The sequence below is a fragment of the Aristolochia californica genome, unplaced genomic scaffold (assembly GCF_029961685.1).
Source record: "Aristolochia californica isolate CCGP_79_NKW_82.1479 unplaced genomic scaffold, dmAriCali1.0.hap1 SCAF_15, whole genome shotgun sequence".
Lineage (NCBI taxonomy): Eukaryota > Viridiplantae > Streptophyta > Magnoliopsida > Piperales > Aristolochiaceae > Aristolochia > Aristolochia californica.
The window spans coordinates 21069665-21086035 of NW_027181826.1; the positions used below are offsets into that span (position 1 = coordinate 21069665).

The 16371-nt window shown below is 39.0% G+C and overlaps 3 protein-coding genes across 5 annotated transcripts in view; 2 read left to right on the forward strand and 1 right to left on the reverse strand.

The window, feature by feature from the left end:
- The first annotated feature begins 122 nt into the window (after positions 1-122).
- On the forward strand, positions 123-7713 carry LOC137951219 (protein ALTERED PHOSPHATE STARVATION RESPONSE 1-like). Its single transcript, XM_068797804.1, has 5 exons — positions 123-383; positions 748-1723; positions 1812-1984; positions 4138-4361; positions 6774-7713. Exons 2-5 carry the CDS (start codon positions 823-825, stop codon positions 7711-7713), a joined length of 2238 nt encoding a protein of 745 aa, XP_068653905.1. The 5' UTR covers positions 123-383; positions 748-822.
- A 747-nt stretch (positions 7714-8460) lies between these two features.
- On the forward strand, positions 8461-10802 carry LOC137951547 (pentatricopeptide repeat-containing protein At1g06143). Its single transcript, XM_068798276.1, has one exon. It carries the CDS (start codon positions 8606-8608, stop codon positions 10400-10402), a length of 1797 nt encoding a protein of 598 aa, XP_068654377.1. The 5' UTR covers positions 8461-8605; the 3' UTR covers positions 10403-10802.
- Positions 10803-10888: 86 nt separating this feature from the next.
- The window catches only part of LOC137951545 (serine/threonine-protein kinase sid1-like), a 30056-nt gene continuing 24573 nt past the window's right edge, over positions 10889-16371 (reverse strand). For 2 of the 3 annotated variants that reach the window (XM_068798275.1, XM_068798273.1), the window contains exons 12-21: positions 14312-14391; positions 14086-14217; positions 13775-14003; positions 13595-13687; positions 13047-13208; positions 12812-12930; positions 12548-12686; positions 11708-11832; positions 11438-11620; positions 10889-11329 (exon numbers count right to left, since the gene is read on the reverse strand). In XM_068798275.1, the coding sequence (XP_068654376.1) occupies positions 11290-11329; positions 11438-11620; positions 11708-11832; positions 12548-12686; positions 12812-12930; positions 13047-13208; positions 13595-13687; positions 13775-14003; positions 14086-14217; positions 14312-14391 (1302 nt within the window). In that variant the 3' untranslated portion in view covers positions 10889-11289. The remainder of the gene's footprint in view (positions 11330-11437; positions 11621-11707; positions 11833-12547; positions 12687-12811; positions 12931-13046; positions 13209-13594; positions 13688-13774; positions 14004-14085; positions 14218-14311; positions 14392-16371) is intronic. The other variant, XM_068798274.1, reaches the window with a different exon arrangement.

Sequence of the window (16371 nt, forward strand, 5' to 3'; positions counted from 1 at the left end):
TAGTGAAATTTGTAGAAGGAATATGGGTGTGGTTTTATTAGAAAAAGGGGAATTCAATCCAACGCTACCAAAAGATTCCAATATTTAACAGGAAAAAGGAGGGGACTTTTCCCACTCGGCTACCTGCTTTTGAACTTAGATCGAACAATCGCGTTGTTTCTTGAAATTATAGGATATATCGACGGCGGAGCAGACAGATCTGGCATTTGATGAAGCCGGAGCTGTGTTGCGTACTCGCGCGTGTAGGTCTGTCTCGTTCCCTGCACCGTCCTTCCTGAAACTGCACTGAGAAAAGTTGAAATACACAGAAGAAAAGCAGTGTCAGCAGGTGAGCGGCAGAGAAAAGAAGGCAAAGTAACAGGATTGAATTCCTGTGATCAGAGGTAAGCGCTTCTGTCTCTTCCAATTTTTAATGGGTAGTCTTGCGTTTTTTTTTTTTGGCAAATTTTTTGTCTTCAAATGTTCCAATATTTTAGATTCCCCGTGGGGTTGCTGAGTATGAGATATATCCTAGTTTTCTATTTTTTTCGTTTTTATTTCTTTTTTAGTCGATGGCGTTGCGTTTTATCTTCTGCTGACAGTTTTTGTTCAGTTCTTTTTTGACAATTTTTGTGCGCGAAAAGAACTCGATTTTCCCTTCTTTTAGTGTGATTGAAGCTTGGAAAGCCAGAATCCTTCATGGGTTTAATGTCTACTCTAGTCTGCTTTGATTTTGTTGATCTTGTATATCTATTCCTTCTTCCGCAGCAACTGGTAAGCCTTTGCTACTCGATTAACATATCCTGCTGTAAACGTATATGCCCCTTCCCCTAAACCGCAACAATGGGCTGTACTCAATCCAAAATAGAAAACGAAGAAGTAGTATCCCGTTGCAAAGAGCGGAAAATATTTATGAAAGAGGCTGTGGCTGCACGCAATGCCTTTGCTGCTGCGCATTCAGCCTACACAATAGCCCTAAAAAACACTGGGGCTGCTTTGTCTGACTATGGCCAAGGCGAGGCCCATGATACTAGACCACTTCCAACACCCCCTCTACCACAGCCGGAGCTCCCACCTCCACCTCCGTTGCCTCCTGGATTGCAGAAGACCGGATACCAGACTAATCTGGTCAGAGCTTCGAGTATGCCTGCGATGGTGATACCAAAAACAGACCTCAAACCCAGTGAACCAATTATGGAAGAGGTGGATGGGGAAGATGAGTCTGGCCCCACTATTAGTGCGCCTGCTACGCCACCACCCCCACCTCCCCCACCTCCCCCACCTCCCCCACTATCTACAACCCCATGGGATTTCTTTGTTCCTTCAACCGAAGAGATTCCAATCTCAATGCTTACAGAGCCTGAGGATACACATAAGGAAAATCATGACAGTGGGCTGGAACAGGGGAGTCATGATGATTTCAAGAGGCCTGGTAAAGGTCTGAATAATAGTGTGAGCAACAAGAATGAGAGTATTGTTACCCCTGATACACCAGAGAGAGTGGTTGAATCCTCAGCTGCAGTTAAGCCTCCTAAGAAGCCAATGCAGGGGAATACAATGCACCAGCATGTGGGGCCCTCCGATAGTAAGAGGAATAAGGCAGGTCCATCACATGTTAATCTCTTGCATAAATTAAATGATTTGGATGATCTTTTTCTCAAGGCATCAGAGAGTGCACACGAAGTTTCTAAAATGCTTGAGGCAAACCGGTTACATTACCATTCAAACTTTGCGGATAACAGAGGTATTATATATTCTACACTTTTATGTGGAGTCTAGTTGTTTTATTGGATTGATTTCTTGTTTTGAATTTTTTCTTTTTGTATTTGCAGGACATATTGATCACTCTGCAAGAGTTATGCGTGTTATAACATGGAATAGGTCATTTAAAAATATGCCAAATGCTGAAGAGTGGAAGGATGATTTTGATGCAGAAGAGGAAACCCATGCAACCGTGTTGGATAAGTTGCTGGCGTGGGAAAAGAAACTATTTGATGAAGTAAAGGTGTGTTCAATTGGACTTACCCTTTTTTTTTTTTTGTATATATACTCTTAGTTAAACATTCTACCAAAATGGTAATTACTGTGGTTTATAGTAGATTTGCTGTTCTGGAAAAGATCACTTGTTGATCATGTTGATCCTTGCAGTACTGGTATCACTGAAATTGCCCTCTCATGTATTTGCTCTTGTTTCTGACCTTGATTTCCCTTCAGTGTTTCTGCCTTATGCTGCTCTCCTTCATTTAGTGTAGAGTATGGTTAGCTCATAGAAAGAAAATTTCGAGTTTATTCTTCTTTTACAAAAGAAACAAGGGTATTCGAATATTTAGGTGAGCAGTTGGTCACTTTCCACACTGCATAGTTCATTCATGGCCTTCATGACCAATTTGCATCTAGTCTTTTTTTCTAGTTGAAATTAAATTTGTGCAAGGAACCTCCTTATGGAATTAGATCTTTTTTTTCTATTTAAAAATAGTGGCTGTGGAGGTTTGTGATAGACAAATATACTTCATGGAGATTTTAAATTTCTATGAAGTATAATTATTTTGATGATTGTTGAATTTCTCCAGATCCTATCCCGAACTATTCAACCAGTTTGTGGGAACCCATCAATCATCTCTAGCATTTGTATACTCACAGAGGCATGATTGAGTCAAGTTTAGGGTCGATGAATGGATCAGTGGTTTCCCTTGTCTTCTGTGTTTTCTTCTCTTTTCAATGTGGCTCGAGGTCGGAGCATTTCATTTTTCAATTCTTATGCTTAGCATAGTTGAATTTTAAATTTAGGAGAGGACTATGAGATAATGAAATGGATGAAGTTGCATGTTTTCTTTCTTTTTTGGAAAATCATTATCTGATTCGTTGTAGAGATTCTCTGTTGATATGGAAATAGGAATCTTTAGGAATTTTTTTGTGTTTCCTTGTTATTCTACTTTTTTTTCATTCTAGTGTTGATTCTCATTTTGCTTCTAGTCCTGTTTGGTCTAATTCCGAGCCGTCAAAGGCTAAACATTTCTATTGCATGCCTCCAAAAATAAGATTTTAATCCCTATCAACTTTTGCCTAGGGGTCAGATTGTACAGAGTTTCAGTTGTTAGTTTTTTAATGTGTCTAATGAGTTTGAGGATCACATCTTTCTTTGTTACCCTTTTGCCTTTGGTTTTTGAAGCATTGTGCTGCAAATTTTGGCTTTCTCTGCTTTTTCCTGTCTGCTTCCCAGATTTTTCTTATGCAGGTCTCTGAGAGATTATTGCCCCATTGTAAGAAAGTTTGGTGGCAGATTGCCATTTGGCTATGATTTGGGTCTCATGGGAAGAGCGTAATGAAGGCACTTTTAATTTGTGATCTTGTTCTGTAAGGGGGGGTAGTGGAGCGTGCTAGCCAATCTTTATTACTTTAGGGTTAGTAAATTTTCTTCTTTTCAGCATATTCAAAGTGTGTTGTGAAAGCATAAGAGGGACTTAGCTGCTTTATTCTCTTCCAGGCATGCTTCTATGACTTAGTAGACTCCGCTCTCAAAAGGGTGCTCAGTTTAAGTTTTTACTGTAATTCAAGAGGCAATTCTTGCCCTGCTGGTTTTAAGAGATCTAACAGGTGTGCTTCCAAGTATTCTCTGTGCTTCTAATGCACTGTGATTCAAGTGAGATGGAACTCCATGCTTTCCTACTAGGGATTAGAATTTACTGGTTGTACTTTTCTGCCCATTCGGTTGTGGAGGGAGATTTGTCTGTTCTGGATCAGCTGGTTTAAATATAGAGAAGCTCCTCTATGGCGTTTGTTCAACTACTATGATGAGAGTTGTGCGTTATCAGATTTCATGGGTTCATTTAGTACAGAGTACTAATTTGATAATGAATAATCCAGTGTGTATTGTGTCTCATTACATTCTTTTGTTGTTGGAGACTCATAACCATTGGATATTTGTCATTTGATTTTTTTTCAGTGTTTGGCTTTTCTGGATTCTCTTGTATTTTGTTTCTTTGTCCTCTTAATATTATTCTTGCCATAATTTTCCAAAAAAAATAAAATTGTTACCATAAAAAAGTAAGATCCATGCTTGTTCACTGGTAATAGAAATTAAATTTTTCTTTGGACTATTGCTATGTCATTAAATGCCATAATTACCCTGAAGAGTTGCTTTGTGATTTTGGATCATAGGCAGGAGAACTAATGAAAATTGAGTATCAGCGGAAAGTTGCATTGCTGAACAAGCAAAAGAAACGTAATGCAAATCCAGAAGCAATTGAGAAAACTAAAGCAGCAGTGAGTCATTTACATACAAGATATATTGTTGACATGCAGTCCATGGATTCCACAGTATCAGAAATACAAAGGCTTCGTGATGATCAGCTGTACCCAAAACTTGTTGCTCTTGTTGATGCGTAAGTAGTATCTAAAATTAATATACACAGATGTCAGATATGTTAGACCTTTATACAACATGTAAATAGGTTCATGTGATCATCTACCTGTTATTGTTCAATTTGTTTTTATCTAATAGATAAGTAAACAAATAATTGAACACTAAGTGACTGATTTCATATTGTTTGATATCTATTATTCTTCATTTTGTTCATCAGTTTTCAATGTTTTCAGTGTATATAATCATGTCCTTGCTCCTTTTTGAAGCATGTTGTGTCTATTTCAAGTGTAGCATGTGCCTTAGTAGACTGCCCTAGAACCCCAATTTGTTTTAACCTGGTTTGCAGCTTATCATGCTTATGATTTTCATTTGTTTCACATTTATATTATGATTTTATGTGGACGCTGATGCGACTGATCCAAAGTGATATCTAACTGTTTTCAAGTGTACGTGCCTTTTCTAGAAAGCTTTATTGTCCAGTTGGTCTTTCCTGGCATGAGTAGAGTTTTGCCAAGTTGTTGTTAGTGCTACCTGGTGTAGTTCTGATAATTAAGGGATGTTATATTTCTTTTGAATATTCTATTTTAAAAATTTCTCCTTTATTATATATAACAAATTTGTTCTGCACTTCTGTATAGAACTAACATTTGGATTCTGTACAAATAGTTCTCTCCTTTACTGAATTTTGAGGTGAAATTCTTTTTCCTTTTCTTTAAGTAGGTAAAATTTTGAATTAGTATTCATGTTAGGCTATCTGAATTTAGTAGACACTTTTAGTACTTCACATGATGACGGTTTGGGAGAAACATCCAAGCTGTCTGAGGATTTCTGCGAATTTGTAAGCATGGAAAATATCTTTGTTAGTAGTGTCTTGAAAATCAACTGCTTTTGCTGTTGGAACTATTATCAAGGTTCACCATGTGGTCTATGGTCCAATTACTGCTCAACATCGTTCGTCTTTCCTGATTGTTATAGATCTTTCCGTTAAAAGGAAAGGAAAAGCCATATGCATTTTGTTGAAGATGCTAATAATGAATGCTGGCCTAGAAGTAGCTGTTTTTTTTTTAAATGAGGTATATATACTATAAAAGAGAGAGAAAAGAACAAACAAACCTAGCTAGGAGGGCCTTCCACCACAACAAGGTGTTGGAGTGAAATACCCGTCTTAGCCCGAATGTCTGCCAAAAGATTAGCCGAGCGACTTAGCAGAGCGACTGCTTAGGTTCAGATTAGTGAGGAATCTCTTTGTCTTTCACTCTCCCACCTTTTTTGAGGTGAAGCCAATAACTGTCTTATGGTCTATAATCTGCTCCTTTGCGTGACTATTGGATGATATTGCTGAGCACTCTCAGCTTTCACTTAGAATTGCTTCATTGATTTTTACCTTATTCTTCCATACATGCGGAACATAAGTAAGATTATGAATTCTAGTTGCTTGTTTGTTATATCAACAATGGAACCTTTCCTTCCCCCACCCCACCCAAATAAAGTGTTTACAAGTGCCTACTTTGGATTCAAGTCTTTTTTTATCTGTTGTAAACAATTATTAAATGTAAGCTACAATGAGGCTAGGGCACAAGCTTGATGTAGGAATTATTCATTGCGATATCAGATCTGCCCATTGGAATGACCTTAGACCTATTTGAATGAAGCATTTAGTGGGAATTAGTCAGATACTATGGTCCTATTATCTTTAAAGTAGATGTAAAAAAACTTCATTCGTTTGAGCAAGAAAACACCATTGGTTTTGTGTTTGAATAACCCTTGGAAGGACTTTCTAACTAGATTCCTGGGAGAAGATCAGAATGTTTTATTTTTTTTCTCTAAGCAAGAAAAATAACCGGATCATGTAGATCCAAAGAAAAATAAGTAGAATGCAAGGAGTATGATCTTGGGTCTGACCACCTTGTGGTTGCGATCAACTTTTTGGCTGGTTTGAGGAGGTGCATGCTTGAACAGAGATTGAGGGAAAGTAATGAGACAAGAAGAAACTAAATCTATGTCGTTGGATTCAGATGTAACAGTTGTGTCAGAAAATTTGTTAGATAGTATGTGGATGTGACTATTCTGAAAAATGAGGTCTTGAATCCATATTAGTTTTGTCAACCTAATAGTTGTTTATTTTCTGTGAGTGTAATTTTCTCTCTTAATGTAGTTTTACCTTTTCATATCATGAAACTCGTGATGGTGAATAGTTTAATTAGTGACTTATTCATCAGTGACTTTAGGTGTGTGTTTGAATAACCCTTGGAAGTACTTTAAGCTAACTTTGATATAGAGAAATATATGAAATTATCTGGTTTATATGACTTAAAAATAATTATCTTCATTCTCTGGAGATAACCAGATTGATTTTGTGGGTGGATTGAATAGGATAGCATAGTCATGTGGTTGTGTTTTCCTTGATTGAAAGTTCTGTTACCGTTTTCAGGATGGCCAAAATGTGGCAAACCATGTTTATGCACCATGACCATCAGCGTAAGCTTGTGGACCTCCGTGGCCTTGACATCTCCAATTCTCCAAAAGAGACGACGGATCAGCATTATGAACAGACAGTCCAGCTATACCGGATTGCAAACGAATGGCGGACACAGTTTGAAAATCTCATGCGTCACCAAAAGGAGTACATCAAAGCCCTTAACAATTGGTTAAAACTCAACCTCATTCCAATTGACAGCAGCCTAAAAGAGAAAGTTTCATTACCTCCCGAGACCCAACATCCGCGTATACAAGCTCTCCTGCTCGCTTGGCATGAACAGCTAGGAAAGCTTCCAGTGGAATTGGCAAAAAATGCAATTAATAGCTTTGCGGCAGTTATTAATTCCATAATTATGCTTCAAGACGAGGAGAGGAAACAGAAAGGGGTATGCGAAGACTCGAGAAAGGACTACACCCGCAAATCTAAGGCCTTTGAGGATTGGAAGCGCAAGTACTTGGAGAAGCATACCCCTCCAGATGAGGTGCCAGACCCAGACAGGCCAGACGAGACGAGTTTCAGGGACCAAATTGCAGAGAGGCAGGTTGTGGTAGAACAAGCGAAGAAGAAATTGGAAGAGGATGCTGAAGTCCACCAGAGGTTGTGCAGGCAGGTGAGGGAGAAATCTTTGATGAGTCTGAAAACTCACTTGCCGGAGCTCTTTCGTACCATGGCTGATTTTTCTCTGGTGTCCTCTGAGACATACAAGAAGCTGTGGGAGATAACTGAACCACCGCAGGGACAGGGACAGGGACAGGGGCAGGGGCAGGGGCAGGGGCAGGGACAGGGACAGGGACAGGGACAGGGGCAGGGGCAGGGGCAGGGGCAGGGACAGGGACAGGGACAGGGACAGGGGCAGGGGCAGTGGGAGGAGGAGCAAGCGGGCTCAGCTTGAGCTTCACGTACAGAGATTATGTTGTAGTGGGGTGAAATTGCTTTAATTATTTCATTCCTCTTTCTTTTCTTTTCTGGTTGCTGTTTGCTGGAGAAAGAGGATCGATTGTCACTTGTTTAAGACACTGTAAACTTATTGGTGGTTGCGGTCTTTCTGTTACGTCAATGGCTCTTGAGATGAGGTGGGATGTCCTTTTCCCGCTGCTTGGGTTGTTGGATTTCAAGATTTTGTCGAGGGACGTGAAGTAGAACAGAGAAAACAACTTACCCCAAGTTCTCTATGGTAACAGTTTGAACAAAATAAAGATATGGGATTTGATAGTTGTATAGGAAGCTTGAACTAGCTTGTCTCGCAAAGTAACTGGGCACCATTTCTGCGAAACTGGCCAACCAGAAATCGTTGTAAAAAGTGTTCTTAAACGATTCAAAATGATTTCCATTCAAAGGGAAAACATGTATTAACTGTTGAAAGATGATTCCCAATCCACTGTTATGCAACTATTTCAACTGAATCTTGTATTTTTTTTTTTTTTTTTATGAATGATGCTTTTCTTTTCGGATTAATTTTGAATGGTGTTAGCATAATGTCATCATTTAAGGGTGAATAATTCAAAAAAAAAATCAGGGGAAGGATTTTGCCCCAATCTCCTTGGTATAAAAATCAATCGTGGGAACTTCTGCGCTTTCCGATTGACAGTTCAAAAGGTGTTTGAGCTGAGTTTTCACTTCTTAGGGATAATGAGTCTTCTTCTTCTGTTCCGATTCCCAGAATAAGGGAGGGTAAACTTATTTGTCAATTGAGCAGATTTACCTGCTACTAATTCAAAGCTGCTTCTTCTTGGAGCAGATTTAAGACCTCAAAGACTGCTTCCTCCTGTTAATTCACTCCGCGTATGTTAGCCTCCAGGCAGCATGAGTGCATAGTAGGCACTGCCTTTCGACGCCGAGCAAACATTACTGCAACAATTGCCCCTCTTCCCTCTCCAAATTCGCTGTCGGAGCCTCTCAGAACTTCCATCGAAGTCGAGAAGCCGAGAATCGCCTCTTTACTGAAGACATGCTCTCGATTCAGAGACTTGAAGCTCTTCTACGCTGGCATGGTGAAAAACAATACCCACCAGGATTCTTTCTTGGTCAACCAATTCATCACCGCCTCTTCGACGTTTTTCCGCATCGATTTCGCGCTCCTCATTTTCAGGCAAATGAAAAATCCCAATATCTTTGTGTATAATGCGCTTTTGAGGGGATTCATTAGGTGTTCTACGCCGATTCAGGCTCTCAGCTTTTACCTACAAAACATGCCGACGTCTTGCGTCTTGCCGACGAGTTTTACCTTTTCCTCATTGATTAAAGCCTGTGCACTGGTCCCGGCTCTGGAATTTGGGGAGGCTTTACATGGTCGAATTCTCAAAACTGGGTTTGGATCCAACGTGTTTGTTCAGACTGGCATGATCGATTTTTACACCAGTTGTAATAGGGTCGCGGAGTCTCAGAAGGTGTTCGACGAAATGACGGACAGAGATGCTGTGGCCTGGGCAACCATGATCTCTGCCTACGTCCAATTCGGTGATTTGAGTTCTGCAGAGACATTGTTCCGTGAGATGCCGGAGAGGGACATTGTCTCATGGAACACCATGATTGCAGGCTACTCAAGGTCCAGAGATGTGGACACTGCGGCTGCTTTATTTAACCAGATGCCTTCAAAAGATTTAGTATCGTGGACTACCATGATCTCTTGTTACTCCCAAAACAAGAAATTCAGGGAAGCCATAGAAACCTTTAAAAGGATGAAAACTGCAAAGGTTCTTCCGGATGAAGTAACAATTGCAACTGTTATTTCAGCATGTGCCCACTTAGGAGCTCTTGACTTCGGAAAAGAAGTCCATCTCTATGCAGCTCAAAATGGATTTCATCTTGATGTTTACATAGGATCCGCATTGATCGATATGTATGCAAAATGCGGGAGTATGGAGAGATCCCTTTTAGTGTTCTTCAAACTTCAGGAAAAGAATCTCTTCTGTTGGAATTCTATGATTGAAGGGCTTGCAGTTCATGGGTTTGCTAGAGACGCACTAAGTATCTTCACTAAGATGGAGAAGAAGAAGATGAAACCTAACAAGGTCACATTTGTTAGTGTTCTTAGTGCTTGCACTCATGCAGGATTTGTGGAGGAAGGGCGGCGGATATTTTCGAGCATGACTCAGACCCACTCGATCCCTGCAGAGTTAGAGCACTATGGCTGCATGGTTGATCTCCTAAGCAGGGCTGGCCTACTTGAAGAAGCAATGAATTTGATAGAAAATATGAAAATTGAACCTAATTCTGTTATCTGGGGAGCACTGCTGGGGGGTTGTAAAACTCACAGGAACATGGATATTGGACTAATTGCTGCTAAGAAGTTAATGGTCTTAGAGCCTAGTAATTGTGGCCATTACTCTCTGCTCGTCAATTTGTATGCAGATACAAATCAATGGGGAGAGGTTGCATATATCAGAAGTGAGATGAAATATAGAAGTGTGCTGAAGAGTAGCCCAGGGCATAGTTGGATTGAACTGGAACACAAGGTTCATGAGTTCGTCGCCTCTGATATATCTCACCCTTTCTTTGATCAGATTAATCAGTTGATATTGGAATTGGATGGGCAGCAGAAACTTTCAGGTTGTGAATTGGAGTTGGGTTTTAATTCATGATACCACCTATTGTCGTAAAGAGTCCAGAGGTCTGTTCATGCCTTCGTGTTCTGGCTGTTGAAAATAAACCGGGCCTTTGTCACTCCTGAACTTTGTTTTGTTTCTGTAATAGTCGACTCGAAAGGTTTGCTGAAACACTATTACAGAGCAATCACTACACACATCCCAGTACTGAACCAGACTTTGTGCTTTTTGTCAGAAAGAATGTTTACTTCAAAATCCTGGTCTAGGATTAGAACTGGAAACAGTGCCGATCAAACAGAACATTCTGCCCTGTTTCAAATTTCTGCAGGTCAGGGTAAATAGGAAACAGGATCCAACTTGATTTTGACAGAAATGGGGTAGAGGGATTTTTGACTTTTTTCTTTTGGTGAGGATCTCTTAGCAGGTACCCGAAAAATCGATAGGAAAGTGAAGACACTCAAGTCTGTTTGTGGTCGTCACTGCTTTATCCATTAAGCCAATATATATTAGCAATTTAGATGAGAGGAGGCTGTCAGTTTCCACAACAGTCAATGTACATAAACATCTCCGGTTAATAAGGATGAATACAGACAAAATTTTTTAGCTTCTATCCAACTGGAGTTCACAATGCAAACTTTTGACAAGCTTAAAATGGAACCAAAGCATGGAGAAGAGTAAGACAAGATGAAAGTGTAAATGGCTTCCTGCGGTATTGCAATCACAAACTCTGCTTGTTCAATCTTATAAGTTTCCAAATTCCTTACATGAATATGAGCAAATAAATCAACCAATGCAGAAAAAGCATGCAGTTGCCAAAAATAGTGGTGAAAGGAGTACGTAGAGAAAAATTGATATGCAATTGATATGTACATCAAAATAAATATGCACATAAATAACAGAGTCACAAAACATAGTCCACAAACCTAGACAGATTTGAGATCATGGGATACTTGGCCCTGCCATCTGCAAAAATGACAAGAAAGTCTGAATCAAGTTTAATGCATATAAGCAACTCATAATTTTAACAACAATAGCTGTAAGTCTTAATGGAAGGGGTTAACCACACTGGACCTTGCAAGCAGGAATTTAGCAAGGGGGCTCAGGCTAGAATCCTCCGATGAATTGGCCCTTGATTGCTTCTGCTTATCAGCCACTACTTGATTAGTGCTTTCTGCTTGTTGATTAGAAACTGACTTCTTCACAAAGATTCGTGCTGCAAGATCCTGGAGTCCTTTCAAGGAAGAATCCTTTGAGCTGCAATAAATATCTTACTTAGTTGACTGAAAGATTATACAGAAAAGAGGCATAAAAACAAGACAGTGGCATTAACTAGAGGGGCACCTTCCTAACCGATGAAGCAACCTGCTGACAAGGACTTCACATGAGCCAGGAGTGGTGTGCTCCATATCCATCAAAGAATTTATTACCATCTGCGTCGCTGAATCTTCTGATTCATCACCAACAGCCTTGATAACATAAAACACAAAAAATTGAGCCAGTGGGGATAGAGGTAACATGAAATAGACTAAATTCATTAAAGTTGACAATAGAATATCTAGATGTTTAAGTTGGTTCCAGGTCCATTTCGAGATGACTAGCTGAAATTAGGACGTTGTTTTCCCAGATAATAACTACATGAATTTTCCAGATATTAACCCACGAAGATTTTCCCATGTAAGATTTGCAATTCACCATATCCATTGTTCCAATTTACTTCCTATTATATTGTTACCTTCTCTATTTTTCTGTTTATTTTGTGATTCCATTCTTTCTTTTTATCTTCCTTGACTAAACCTAGTACTATAGCCAAAAGGCATGTATATAAGGACCTCAAAGGCATAGATGAAAAAGTGAAGAAAGTTCCTATTAATAAAAACCGCGGTTGGAGATATAGGGAGTGCACAACAATGCATAAATAACAAATAATAAGTGTTTATACCAAGTAAACTCACAACGCACTAATAACTTTCATAGTAAGCACGCTAACTATAACATAAAGCTTTCCACAATTAAAAGAAATAATAATGTCCATAAAGATAACAGAAATAATAATTATAACAGTACTAATATGATATTATTAACTCACTTAAGAATAAGATAAGCGTGCTCACGTACCATTCATAGTGAAAGAGAGATGGAGAGTTGACAGTTAAACATTTAAATAATGTGCTTCATGCTCACCTCTTTAAATGAAGGGATGAGGAGCAATGACAAAGCGGGAGATGAACTTGACACAGAAGTTTGTGTAACACCTTCATCAAGCATTATTGGATGTGATTTCTGAGGAATCTTTTGTCCTTGGAAATAATCAACTGAATCTCTGCCATGGGAGAAAAGGATATGATTAAACTGAAGAACATAAAGTAAGGCAATTTAGGTGGGAAAATAGATTACTGGATCTGAATAATTTTAGATGATTGTGACTACTCTAGAAGAAAGTAGTACCTGGAAGAATCAGACGTATTGGTCGTTCGTTCAGTTACTTTAGCTACATGCCCATCCTTATTGAGCTTTCCAAATCCAGGCCTTCCTCTTCTCAATGCGCCTAGTAATGCAGCCTTTGCCTGAATATTTGTTAGATGAAAACCAGTTAGTGAAACAATATAACATGTTTCTGAAACTACTAAATTGTTTTATCTACGAACAATTTAAACAAAAAGAGGAAGAAGGAAAAGAAAACCTCAGCAAGGTTGGTAGCACTGTCTTCATGAGAGGCTTTCGATGCTTTTTCTTCCATTCCCAGTCTAGTTTTTGGAGTTCGAGGAGTATCGGACTCTTCATGGTGGCCATGCAGAACCATAGTGCCAGTGATAGACACATCATCAGAGGATTTGCTGCTAGACTACAGAAAATGAACAACATAGATCTAACCAATGAACATCCAAGAAATGTGATAAATTTTAACATCCAATTTCACATGATGAGAATCAAATCCAGAGAAACTTTATCACAGAGATTATATGGACAAGATACTTTGATAAAAGAGTAACTGATCCCATTGTTCCTCAGCTCAGCCCACTATAAATGGTGAGCTTCAGTAAGGGCTTAAGTCACTGAAAACAATCCGAAAAGGTGTCTATTCCACTTGCAACTAATGCAATATGACTGGTTTAGTCTCTCCCTCTCCCCTCCATTGCTCATGCTGTAATATCATTCAATTTCATCGGGTACTTCTACTCTAATAATATAGAACCATTTATAGGTCTATTGCAGGATGGTCGTAGTTACCATGTCATTATGGTCTCCAAACATGGGAGACGATGGAACCGTTCTTGGGGATCGAACAACCATTGTCCCCGATCCACTTACCAATAATTGTTCCTAAAATTTAGAACTCAAAGATGACAAACATAATGACAAAATGAAATCAATAGACATGGATCAAAATACTAGTCATGAAATACTTACATCTTCAAGAGAAGACTCTTCTCTTTCACCACCTAGTGGGCTCTCATCTTTCTTATCTGTTTCATGACTGCCTCTATCAAAAGGTTTTCTTGGATAAGAAGGCAACTCGAGTTTCCTTTCTTTTGTACCACCAACCTGAGGAGGCTTTACTGCACTGCGAATGGTTCCTGTTCCCTGAGACTCACCCATGCTGAAGTCCCACCCAGCATTTTGCAGAGATTTTTCATGCCTACAACAAGTTAAATAGCAAATAAAAGGCCAAAAAGTTCCATGACATAAAAATTCATAAAATCCACATAGATTGCCCCAACCTTATTTGAGTAGTTTCCTCATATTTCTGATCCAGGTTCACCTTGACCGTGCCAGTAGAGGCATCTTCAAGAGCATTATGACCATTTCTAATGGTACTTAAATCTTCCTTTACTGGAAACTTTGGGCGATCTCTATCACACAGGAATAAGAAGGAAAAAAAACCAAAAGAAAACAATAAGACATCTCATAAGCGTTGGACTCAAAAGAGAGAATGACATTGCATACTTTATTCTTTCCAAAAGCCTTGGACTCTTTCTGGCATTTCTGATGAAGCGATGCTTTAGAAGCTCCTTGGCACTTGGCCTCTGAAATTAAGGTGTCAAACAAATGTAATCAGAATGATCATATTCAAGTATTTCAAATATTTTAACATCAAATGAAAACTAATATTGGCATTGTTTTGTTTATCAAATAAAAAAAATTGACATTGATTTTGACGTGGCGCAATGTCGATTCTGGTGAGATGCAATGTCAATTTGACCAATTACAGAGGCACGGTAAAGTTTCTCTAGAAATTGAGAGCAAGGAAGAAGAAACAGAAAGTAGAAGGATAAAGGAGAAAGAGACTGGGGGTGAGAAGCAAGATTCTGCAAATTCATTTATTCATTCATTGAAGCAATTCTCTTGTAATAACAAAAACCATCTAAATTCAAATTCAAAAGTCGATAAAATTCATAACTAACTTGTAAAATCAGGGAGAATAACAAATAAAAATAAAATAAAAAATTATAAAATATCTCTAAAATGAATAATCACGCAGCCACAATGTGATAGGTCTGATGTCTCCAAGTATACACTTGTGTGATCAGCATCATACAATAGGTGTTCCCACCATCCCTTCGAGGGTGGCGAAACTCAAACCTACCGGTGTTAACTCCTGGTGGCTCTGATAATATTCCAACAAATCGGGGTTCAATTGCTGTAGTATATAACTTGAAATCCAAAGGTAGTTTGAATCTTGTCACCCTGCCCAACATACTAAGAAACGCTGAACGTCACCGCTCTTGGTAAAAACAACTAATTCATCTAAAATAGCATCAATATGGTCTTTTTGTGTCAGTGCAATAAGGAGAGGAACATGATTCAAAAGGGACATCAGAAGAAGAAATAAGTGTTGTATCTAACGATGTGGTGGAGTCAAGAGGTGTATTACAAAAAGGGTTATCAAGAATCAATGGGTGGCCCCTATATGCCATCAAGTCCTAGATGTTAAAAGTGGAGTTAATTCTTGAGTCAAGTGGCAAGTCAACAAAATAAGCATTAGACCAACTCTTTTCAGCACCTTAAATGGTCCAGTACTACGAGCTTGCAATTTTCGAGCAGGCCCCGTAGGTAATCACTCAGGGCGAATTCAAACTATGACATAGTCACCCTCATTAAATTATTTTTCACGTTTATGCACATGAGCCTTATGTTTGTACTCGGCATTACTTGCTTGAATGCGTCGAGTAACTTCAACATGCATTTCGTGCAAATGAGGTAGCTGACTCAGAAACCCTAGCACGAGGAGACATAAGTATGAGATCTAAAGGTTTCCGAGGCTGATAACTATGGACAACTTGAAATGAGCTTATGCTTATTGACTTATTAACTTAATTGTTATATGCAAATTGAGCAGCAAAAAGAATTAAGTCCCAAATTTGGTGGCGATCACCAACAAAGCATTGAAGAAGGGTACCTAAGTTTTAACGACTTTTGCTTGACTATCAATTTGAGGGTGGTGAGTTGTAGAGAATTTCAATTGTGTACCCACTAAGTACCACAAAGTTTTCCAAAAATAGCTCATAGAACAAACATCCTTGTCAAAAACTATGGTCTACGGAAGACCATATACTTGACAATATCATTGAAGAAAAGTCGAGCGACTTTCGAGGAGTCAACAATTTTGGTGCAGGGGATAAAATGAACCCTCTTGGAGAAACAATCCAACGCGAAGTAGATGGAATCATGTTTTTGAAAGGTATAGGGAAGCATAAGATGAAATTTATGATGAGGTTTTGCCAAGGGCGTGTAGGAACTGGTAGGAGGTATACAATCCCGTGTTTTGTTTATTGTGTTTGGCTAATTGACATGTCCTACACTATCTCACCAATTTTGCAACATCCCTTCCTGAACTAGGCCAGTAAAATCGACACTCTACCTCCTCAATGATCTTGTTGCACCCAAAATGTCCCCTTAGGCCTCCAACATGAATGTCCCAAATTAAGAAGTTCCTTACTGATGTACAGGAAACACATAGCTTATTGGCCAGAAATAAGTAATCATTCTGGATATGGAAGTCATTG

What these genes read in the sequence shown, in the direction of transcription:
- LOC137951219 (XM_068797804.1), top strand. Translation starts at nt 823, where the DNA reads ATGGGCTGTACTCAATCCAAAATAGAAAACGAAGAAGTAGTATCCCGT. An exon ending in AAACTTTGCGGATAACAGAG is followed by an intron (nt 1,724 to 1,811) that starts GTATTATATATT and finishes TTGTATTTGCAG; the next exon opens with GACATATTGATCACTCTGCA. An exon ending in CTTGTTGCTCTTGTTGATGC is followed by an intron (nt 4,362 to 6,773) that starts GTAAGTAGTATC and finishes TACCGTTTTCAG; the next exon opens with GATGGCCAAAATGTGGCAAA.
- LOC137951547 (XM_068798276.1), top strand. Translation starts at nt 8,606, where the DNA reads ATGTTAGCCTCCAGGCAGCATGAGTGCATAGTAGGCACTGCCTTTCGA.